General features: G+C 45.5%; 1 protein-coding gene across 1 annotated transcript; it reads left to right on the forward strand.

Annotated features, from left to right (window-relative positions):
* On the forward strand, positions 370–10,094 carry LOC102168979 (serum amyloid A-4 protein). The gene is made up of 4 exons (XM_018043004.1): positions 370–701; positions 1,118–1,212; positions 6,520–6,658; positions 7,041–10,094. Exons 2-4 carry the CDS (start codon positions 1,122–1,124, stop codon positions 7,201–7,203), a joined length of 393 nt encoding a protein of 130 aa, XP_017898493.1. The 5' UTR covers positions 370–701; positions 1,118–1,121; the 3' UTR covers positions 7,204–10,094.

A 10,804-nucleotide genomic window follows, 5' to 3' on the forward strand; every position in this document is an offset into this window, starting at 1 on the left:
ATTTAGTTAAAAGAGTACAAAACAATGTATATTTGTCTGAAAGGGATATATATATATATATATATACACACACACACAGATTTTTTTTTTTAAAATCTGTATCAAGGGTACTGCCTAGAAACCCTACTTCATGCCCTTCCTTCTGTTCTCCCAGAATCATTAATCATTACCTCATATCATTGCTGGTGGGGTTGACAAATCTTGCTTGTCCTGTGTCCTTACGTACCTTAGACAGAAACCCCAAGAGAGAAGTAAACATTTCCTTTGCTAATCATATTGATCACCTCTTAACAGCATGATACCTATGTGTAATCTGGTATTACATAATATCCATGTGTAACCTGGGGAGGGGGGAGATCCCTTTTCCAAACAGGGATGAGAAGGGAGTAGAGTGGAGAAGGACCCGTGTCCTCCCACACTTGATTCTTCAAATACAATTCTCTTCTGTTCAAATACGGCTAAGAAGAGAATAAGTCAATTAGGAAAAATTGCTGGAACACAAATATCTTGAATGACTCATTCAAAACAAGCTGCTTGAGAATAAGGAAAATACTATTATTCAATATGCTAACTTGTTTACACAGAAGAATTGAGCAAGACGGACATCACTGATGCCCACTGGATTTAAGACCTCTCTTCCCACTAACACCAAAGCCAAGAGAGATACCAACTACTGAATTTCAGCTGGAGAAAAAGCACAGGTGAGACTCTCTTCTGGGGAGTAATTCTGTTGTTTTTCTCTTTGGAGAGCCTTTTCTCCTATAATTGATAAATTTCAGTTGGGGAGAAGTGTTTTCTACTCATTATTGGGTCTGCTGGGCAGAGCAGGACCTCAGGAAAGGCTATGAATCTACTTTATTCTTCTTACTGGATGACAGATTGGTCACGAACAAATAAAACACTGGTAGAACCCTCTTAGTCTTTCTAGAGATCTGGACTGAGAATTAAGGGTTTATGCTTCTTCCTAAAATCCATTTCAAGTTGTCCTATAGTAATAATTCTAAAAAAGAGTAAATGGGAATTGGGAACTAAGCTATCCTTGAAATTCAAAATCGCAAAACATCTATCTTATATATCATAGTTGTGCATCTCTGACCTTCTCTTTCTTTCATGTCAGCACAATGAAGCTTTTCATAGGCATTCTTTTCAGTTCCTTGATCATGGGAGTCACCGGCGAAGGCTGGTATTCATTCTTCAAGGAGGCTGTGCAAGGTAAGAGCCCCAGAGGATGAAGGGCACACCCAGCTGACCCTAGGATTCACTCTGAGCAGAGGCCACACACCACACACCTGTCAGATGTGGATACTCCTTTGAAAAACCTTTGAAAAACAAATGGGTGGATACTCCTTTGAAAAACAAATGGGTGAGAGCTGGAGGGTTTCTCCTTCCATGCTGGTCTGACTCAGCACCCACCATGGGCTTCTCCAGACCCCAGGTCAAAGATGGTTTGAACCCAGCCTATCCTTGCTGGTAGTGGGCAGCGAGTAGGACTTCCAAGGCAGCCAGGACTTCCAAGGGGTGAGCTCCTTGTTGTTGCTGTTTAGTTGCTAAGTCCTCTCCAACTCTTTTGCAACCCCATGGACTGCAGCCTGCCAGGTTCTTCTGTCCATGGGATTTCCTGGGCACGGATACTTGTGGGGACTCATAACTCAAGTTTTTCAGTCTTGAAGTTTACCTGTGAACTTGGTACATCCCCAAGGGTGGAATGTCCAGGGAAAGGGTGAGCTGAATAAACGTCATGCCCTACTCCGGGGAGAGAGGGTGCCTGGGAAAGAGAAGACCTGTGCTTGGAAGGAAGATCCCATCCTGTACCCAAGCAAACAGCCAGTGGTTGCAAGGCAGAGCTCATGGAAATCAAGCCCTAATCCACACAATAAAAAGAGCAAATTCCCACTGATCTGCCATGCTAGGACTGAGATAGAGCCAGGAAACAAACCTAATCTGCCATTCTTTTTTTAACTATTATCAAAGAATCATTGGTTTACTTATTGTGGTTGTGATGGGTCTTTGTTGCTGTACGGGCTTTCTCTAGCTGTGGTGAGGGGCGGGGGCACCTCTCTGCTGCAGTGTGCAGGATTTTTCATTGCCGTGGCTTCTCTTGCTGCAGAGTGCAGGCTGTGGGTGCGCATGCTTCAGTAATTGTGGCACAGGGGCTTAGTTGCTCTGAGGTATGTGGGATCTTCCCAGACCAGGGACACTTGTGGGGACAGTGTGTCCCCTGCTTGGCAGGCAAATTCCTCACCACTGGACCACCAGGGAAGCCCCCAACCTGCCATTCTTGATGGGAAATGAAGCTTATTGGCTACTTGTTAAAACAGGAAATTTATGTAGTTAATTGTTGCAATACTTTGATCTGCATGTATTGTTCTTAATTTTGTTTTCAGTATTTCTTCTTTATTCTTTTCCTTTTTTTATGTACATCTGAGTTTCTGACCTGTACTATTTTCCTTCTCTCTAAAGAACTTCTTTTAGCATTTCTTGCAAGGGTCTATTGCCAACAAATTTCCTTAATTTTTTTGAGAGTCTTTCTCCTTCACTTTTAAAGTGTAACTTCACAGGGTACAGAATTTTAGGTTGGTGGTTTTTCTCTCAGCACTAAATATTTCACTCTATTCTCTTTTGTTTGCATGAGTTCTAAGGATAAGTCATGTAATTCTTGTCTTTCTTCTTCTATAGGTAACTTTTGTTTTCTTTTAACTTCTTTCAGAATTAAAAAAAAAACCATTGATTTTCTGTATATGCCCAAGTGTAGATTTTTTGCAGGGGAGGTTTAGAGGGTTTCTTTTTTTATTCTGCTTGGTAAGTTTTCTGAGCTTCCTGGGTCTGTGGTTCATGTCTGACATTAATTTGGGGACTTCTTGGTCATTATCATTTCAAATATTTAAATGATATTAAGGCTTCCTTTCTCTGTTTCTTTCCTTCTGGTTATCCCACACACGTATCTTTTGTAGTTGTCCCATGGTGCTTGTGTATTCTGTCCTAGTTTTGGCAATCTTCATTTTCTGCCCTTTGATTTTTGAGGATTCTATTGAGATATCTTCTGTCATGGAGATTCTTTTCTCAACTGTGTCTATTCTGCCAATAAGCCAACAGAATGCATTCCTTATTTCTGTTATGGTGCTTTTTCATCTCTAGCATTAGTTTTTTCTTTCTTAGCAATTCTGTCTCTCCGCTTACATTAACCATCCATTCTTGCATGTTGACTACTTTGTCTTTTGATCTCTTAGAGTATTAATCATAGGTGCTTTAAATTCCCAGTCTGGTAATTCCAACATCCCTACCAGGCCTGGTTCCGATGCCTTCCATGTCCTTTTAACTGTGTTGTTTGCCTTTTGGCATGCTTTGCAATTTTTTCTTAAGAGCCAGACTTGATGTACATGATAGAAGGAACTGCTCTAAATAGGCCACCTTTAGTCAACTGGAGATTGGGGAAGCGTTACTGTGTGCTGTGTGCTAAGTTGCTGCAGTCGTGTCTGATTTTTTGCGACCCCATAGACTGTAGCCCGCAGGCTCCTCTGTCTGTGGGATTATAATAGGCAAGAAAACTGGAGTGGGTTGCCATGCCCTCCTCCAGGGGATCTTCCCGACTCAGGGATGGAACCCCTGTCTCTTATGTCCCCTGCATGGTCAGATGGGTTCTTTACCACCAGCACTACCTGGGAAGCCCAGTCCTATGACTAGGTCTCAGTTTTTTTTGATGAGCCCTAGACTGTGAACTTCATAGGTGTTTCTGTCTTTTTCTACCCTTCAACTGGGGCAGGATGGCAGGAGTGGGCTGGAGCTGGTTATTTCCTTTCCCCAGGTCACTTAGATTCTGATAATACAGAGTTTTCTGAGGGAGGCCTATTGAGAACAGAGGACTCTGGCATGTTTCAAAATGGTTCCTTTTCCTCTCTTCCTGCGAGAAGCCCAAGGGAAATTTTTTTGGGAACATTTTTTAAATATAAATTTATTTATTTTAATTGGAGGCTAATTACTTTACAATATTGTAGTGGTTTTGCCATACATTGACATGGATCCACTACGGGTGTACATTTGTTCCCCATCCTGAACCCCTCTCCCACCTCCCCCCCCCCCGCCCAGCGCATCCCTTTGGGTCATCCCAGTGCACCAGCCCTGAGCACCCTGTCTCATGCATTGAAACTGGACTGGAGATCTATTTCACATATGGTAACATACATGTTTCAATGCTATTCTCCCAAATCATCCCACCCTCACCCTCTCCCACAGAGTCCAAAAGACTGTTCTATACATCTGTGTCTCTTTTGCTGTCTCGCGTACAGGGTTATCGTTACCATCTTTCTAGATTCCATATATATGTGTTAGTATACTGTATTGGTGTTTTTCTTTCTGGCTTACTTCACTCTGTATAATCGGCTCCAGTTTCATCCACCTCATTAGAACTGATTCAAATGTATTCTTTTTAATGGCTGAGTAATACTCTATTGTGTATATGTACCACAGCTTTCTTATCCATTCATCTGCTGATGGACATCTAGGTTGCTTCCATGTCCTGGCTATTATAAACAGTGCTGTGATGAATATTGGGGTACACGTGTCTCTTTCAATTCTGGTTTCCTCAGTGTGTATGCCCAGCAGTGGGATTGCTGGGTCATAAGGCAGTTCTATTTCCAGTTTTTTAAGGAATCTCCACACTGTTCTCCACAGTGGCTGTACTAGCTTGCATTCCCACCAACAGTGTAAGAGGGTTCCCTTTTCTCCACACCCTCTCCAGCATTTATTTCTTGTAGACTTTTGGACAGCAGCCATTCTGACTGGCGTGAAATGGTTGGAAATTTTTAAACAATATTTTCTGTGAGAATCCGGTTGAGCTCTTGAAGGTAACTCTCACAGTATTATGGGGCCCAATAATGGCTGGGCCCCCCAGGAGGTTTTACTCTCAGAGTTGTCTCCACTGAACCTCCAGCGACTTGTCAGTTCTGGTTTGGGTCTTTCTACCTGCAGCACAGGTTCCCTCACCGGTTTCTGCTCCTGAGTTTCTGGTCCACAAGGCCTCCCCTCTCTATGTCCACCTGTTCATCTCTCCAGCCTTGGAAGCAATGCCATGCCCTGTGTCTTCCCCCTCTTATGGATCCAAGAAGAGTTGCTGCGTTTTCAGTCTGTTCAGGTTTTTAATTGTTACGATGGAGTGCTGACATTTAAGATCCTTATCCAGGACTAGAGGTGATGCCATTAATTTTGCAATTGAATTCTGATTTTGAACTCATGTGCTATTCTCTTTTTCATTGCATTCTCTGAATACCAGGGTTTTTTTTTTTTTAAAGATTTCCATTTAAAAATTTTTGTTTATTTTTATTGAAGTATAGTCGATTTGTAGTGTTTCAGGTATACAGCAAAGTGATTCACTAGTGTGTGTGTATATATATACATTTCTTTTCAGATTCTTTTCCATTATAGGTTTTACAATATATTGAATATAGTCCCCTGTGCTATATAGTGGGACTTCCCAGGTAGCTCAGTGGTAAAGAATCCACCTGCCAATGCAGGGAACACAAGAGACGCAGGTTCTATCCCTGGCTCGGGAAGATCCCCTGGAGGAGGAAGTGGCAACCCTCTCCAGTATTCTTGCCTGGGAAATCCCATGGATGGAGGAGCCTGGTGGGCTGCAGTCCACGGGGTCGCACAGAGTCAGACACGACTGAGCGCACACGCAGGTGCTGCACGGCAGGTCCTTGTTGTTCACCTATTTTATTTGAGTATCAGTTTTAAAAAATTATTTATTTTGGTTGCGCTGGGCCTTCACTGCTGCACGAGGGCTTTCTCTACAGCGAGCAGGGGCTACTCTTCATTGCAGAGCACAGGCTTCTCATTGCGCAGCTTCTCTTGCTGCTGAGCACCGGCTGCAGGCGCTCAGACTCGGGAGCTGTGGCGCGTGGGCTCTAGAGCCTGGGCTCAGTAGTTCAGGCATGCGGCGTGTGTAGCTGCTCCGCGGCAGGTGGATCCTCCCAGACCCGTGTCCCCTGTACTGGCAGGTGGACTCCGATCCCTGTGCCACCAGGAAAACCCTGAATATCAGTTTTTAAAAAGAGTTTTGGTGGACCATTGCAAAGTTTCTCTGCACATAGTAAAGAATATTTCATCCCTTAGGTCAGTGCATTTCAGAGTTTGCGCTTTTCTTATGGACTGTGGTAACTGTAAAAAAAAGTGGAGAACCCTCTCCTCTCACCTCCTCCCTCACATAGTCCCTGATCATACATCTGAAGCCTCATTCTCCATCATCACATGCCTTATATAACCGTCACCTCTTCTTTGTACACAGCACACCAACCCCGTATCAGACAGCTCAGAGCACCACATTCCCACCCTATTCAATCAAACTGTAAAGGGTTCTCCTTACAGTTACACCGGGATCCGATCCACAGTAAGGAGTATGCACCTCAATCTAGGATTTCAAAGGATCACTTTGTCAAGAGTCAAAATCTGAAAAGTAGGGGAGAATTCTCATCCCCCCACTTCTCCAATATGTCCCCATGTTACTGTTGTTTTGTCTCCTGACAGGGGCTTCGGACTTGTGGAGAGCCTACTGGGACATGAGAGAAGCCAATGTTCAGAATTCAGGCAGATACTTCCGCGCCCGAGGGAACTATGACGCTGCTCAAAGGGGCCCTGGGGGCGTCTGGGCTGCAAAAATCATCAGGTAACAGAGGCTCCTGAGGTCGCTGAGCGGAGCTTGTCTGTTTCCAGAGAGTCAGGGGGCTCTGTGGCCCATCTTCCTCCTGCCCCTGCTCCTGGCACCCACATGGCCAGCAGAGCCAGGGCAGGATATGGGTGCGGATGTGTCCTTCCTCACTGCCGGGAGAAAGCGAGGGGTCATTAAAGAAGCCTGATTCAGGGCATTTGAAGAACCAACAACCATGGCTTTGCCCAAGAGGGTGTATATTTTAGCCCTCCTTCCTGAGGATGGGCTTTTCTAGCCTCCTCTCAAAGACACTGCTTTGTCTGCAAGAGGAGAAAGGAGTCAGAGGACAAAGCTGTCTCAAGCGACCCAGCTGAAATTCTCCTGTCTCCCTTCCTTCCAGCAATGTCGGGGAGTACCTTCAAGGATTCTTACACCAGATTTACCTTGGAAGAGACAGCTATGGGTTGGAGGACCAGGTGTCCAACCGGAGAGCTGAGGAATGGGGCCGGAGTGGCCAAGACCCAGATCGCTTCAGACCTGCAGGCCTGCCGGAGAAATACTGAGTCCTGCTCCCTCTGCTCTTAAGGGACTAGGCTATGAGCCACACAACACTTCTCCAAAAACAGGGAAATAGTGTCACTGAGCTCTGTCACCCCAGGAACTGAGACAGGTACCCAGAGGTGCCCAATAAATGTTTGTGGAACTGAACGTGTTGATGGAAGCTGGAGTCTTCGAGTCAGACTCTGGGGAGAAAGGCCTGCTGGCACCATATGGACGGTTAAAGCTCTGTGGAGGACGAGCCTGCGACTGCAGGGCCCCAGGAATCCCTGACGACCTGGACCCTGCTCTGTGCCCACATGAGCCCATTGAGCCCCAGGACTCTCAGGACCCCATTTCTCCTCCTAAGTAAGCCTGAGCTGGGAGAGCACTGGCCATCACGCTGGGCTCCTCAGTGGCTGGGGGCCTGACTCTGGCACAAGCCTGGGCAGCCCCATCCCCACTTCTTCCTCCCCAGTCACTGTGTTGCTGCTTCAGGCCTCTCTGTGTCCTGACTCTCCACTGCCCAGCCAGGTGCATCCTGACCCACCTCACTCCAGGCCTTATCCCCAGGGATCTCTTTCCAAACCAAGAAGGCACATTTGCTTTGGGAAGACCAGTCTCATGACACCTGTCCTGGAAACTGAATCTCTGACCCCAGTTGTTTCTCATCAACACCAGAGCCAACCCCTGACTCAACTGTTAACGGGTCTCAGCTCATTTAACCTAAGAAATCATTCTCAGATGAGTTTCCCTTACCTTTATCCTCACTATCTTTGGGTCAAACAAAATACTATTTTCACTTCTAGAGTGAATGTCAGCTATGTGGATACACACTTCCAGGGCACTTTAAGAGAAGCCTCTTCAGAAGCACAGACCGATGGTGATCCAAACTCTGCTGGGGTGTGGGAAGCTGAGGCATGGTCATCATAGAGGCCGTCATTTCCTTTCACTGTAAATGTTCTAACGCTGCATGCATCATTTGATTTATCACAAAGGCTTTGCAGGTCTCAGCTGAAGAAATGAGGCTTGGAGGTGAGTGATCTGGACCTTGGTCCAGGTCACACCTGTAGTAGATAAGCAGCCAGGACTGCAGGCTGGTGTGTCTGACTCCAGGAGGGCAGGGATGTGGTGTCAAGACCGAGAGGTTCAGAGGCGGGGACGCTCTCCTCCACGGATCTCCAGCGTGAGAGCCCTTATGCCCAAGAGATGCCTGACTGGTTACAGACACACCACAGCTTGTTCTCCTCATGTGAACAGTGCCTTGCAGGGTCCTTGCCCTCGGTATCTGCTTCCTTAATAAATTCCCTCATTGAAAACTGAGACTTCAGTCCACATCACTTCTCACTTTTGAACGTTTTTCTCTTCCTTTTGTCTTCAAACTTGAATGTCTGCCCACCTGCATGTTCTGCTTCCTCACTTCTGACTCACACTAGAACCCACACCAGCCTGACCTCTGTCCCCACCGCTCAGCAAAATAGCTCTGGTCACCGCTGCCCTCCATGGTGCTAACTGACAAGTTCCTGTTTCATACCAGGAAGGCTCTGAGACAGGCTCAGCACAGTTGTCTTCTCCCTCCTTTCTGGTAGGTTCTCTCTTGGCTTTTGTTTACCCTCCTTTTGTTTCCCTTTAATCTCCTTTATCTCCTTAGCTGGGTCTTTTCATCTCCTGAACCCTAAGGGTGCTTCAGACTTGGTTCTGGGTTCTTTCTTTCTTTTTTTTTTTTTTTTTCCACTTTTTATGTCTATATTCTCCCCAACAAGTATAGCAAATAGTGTTATATGCTGATGGCTCTGAAAACTATACCTCCCAGCTCAGAACCTTATTTCCCAGATCTGTGTTTATACATTCGATTGGCCTCTAAACACCTCTGCTTGGATGGCTTCCAGAGATCTCATACTCGGTATGTCCCAAAGGGAACTCTCATCTGCCTTCAGAACTCTTCACCCACAGGCCTCTCCATTTCAGCAGCTGACATCATTGTTCCCTCTGTTGCTCAACCCAGAAATTGAGGCATGTCCTTGAGGCTTCCCTTCCCTTTACCCCACATCCAGTCCACTAACAAGTCCTGTGATTCAACTTCCAAAATTCATCTCTAGTCCGTCAGCCTGCTCTCATATGCATCTCCGTGCTCCTGGCCACACCATTTCTCACCTGGGTTCTTGCAACAGCTGTCTAACCAGTCTCCCCATCTTCATGGCTTTCCTCTCTGCTTAAGGTGACTGTATAATTTTTCATCTAAACCAAGTCACTTTCCACTGAGGAAAAGGGCCTTATTGATGATTATACATGGATGGCAGGAATAAACTGAAATTGTCCTGGGTAAAAGAGAGCATGTATTTACCCCACCTCTCAGTCTAGCGTACAAATTATATTCAGGTCTTGTCTCTTCCCCACTTAAATTCTTCCATGGGTTCCCATTTCCCTAGAATGTAATCCAGTGTGCACTATCCCTGGCCACCCTCCAGCATCATCTCAGGCCACACCCGCCCAGGCTCCCTGCCCCTTCATCTCACCAACAAGCCACGCTTTTATTTGGCACAGGACCTTTGCATATGACATTTTCTCTGTTCAGAACGCTCTTCTGCTTGTTCTCCATATGGCTGTGTTTCTCACCTGTGGAGCTCTCCTGAGATCACGCTTTCCTGAGAGAGGCCTTCCTGGTCATCCTGGCTGACCTACTCTGGTTATTCTGTACTTTTTGCCAATTTCAATATGTGACTCTTGTACTAAATTTTTGGTTTATTCCTCTGAATTTTTTTTGATTTGGTTTTGATGCATCTTCCTCCCTTCTATTATAGAATCAGTGAGAGAAGTGACCATTTCCTTCTTGCTTATATCTGAATACCCAGTCCTGGCACATAATGGAATTTCAACAAGTGCTCATTGGAAATTAATAAATGAATACTTGAATCCATGTATTGTTTTATTAGTAAAAAATTTTCTTTCAAAGGAGGTCAGACTGGCTTTAAGAAACAGGAAGGAGCTAAGAAAGAGGGAGAAACTAAAGAAGAGACAGTAGAATCAGGGGAAACAGGAGGCAGGGGGTCAAGCCACAAGGGATGGTGGGCCCCCAGGGGAGCAGAAACCTCTCTTGCTCTGCGGAAGGAAGGAAGGTGGAGTGTAGGGCTGGGGAAGCAGCATATTTGAGATTGCAGGACATGGGACCTGCGGGAATTCGATTGTAGCTCCTCTCGATGTAGGTGACTGTCCCCGAGATTCGTCACACTCCAGGGTATTTGCCTGTTTTTTGTCTGTCTCTAAAGCAAGTAAGTAGAAAACTCAAGGCTAAAGGCACATGTCTCCTATTGTGTGCCATCCTTGCATCCACAGTGCCTGTCATGGTGCCTCGCGGATCGTAGTTGCTTTATGAATATATGTTGAATGAATGGAATCTGAGAAAAGGCAATGTTAAAAGAGGTCAGAACTGGTGGAGGGGTTTGAGAGTTGTAGAAAGTGTGGATGTTGGATACAGATTTGGATGTGCAGAACATGGTAATGAGTCACTTAGAAGTGACAGTTAAATCTGCACTGATAACATACTAAATACCAGCCAAAATGATATAATTTTACTTCATCATAAAAATAGTCATGTATGGATGTGAGAGTTGGACTGTGAAGAAAGCT

This window comes from Capra hircus, chromosome 29, assembly GCF_001704415.2.
Source record: "Capra hircus breed San Clemente chromosome 29, ASM170441v1, whole genome shotgun sequence".
Taxonomy (NCBI): domain Eukaryota; kingdom Metazoa; phylum Chordata; class Mammalia; order Artiodactyla; family Bovidae; genus Capra; species Capra hircus.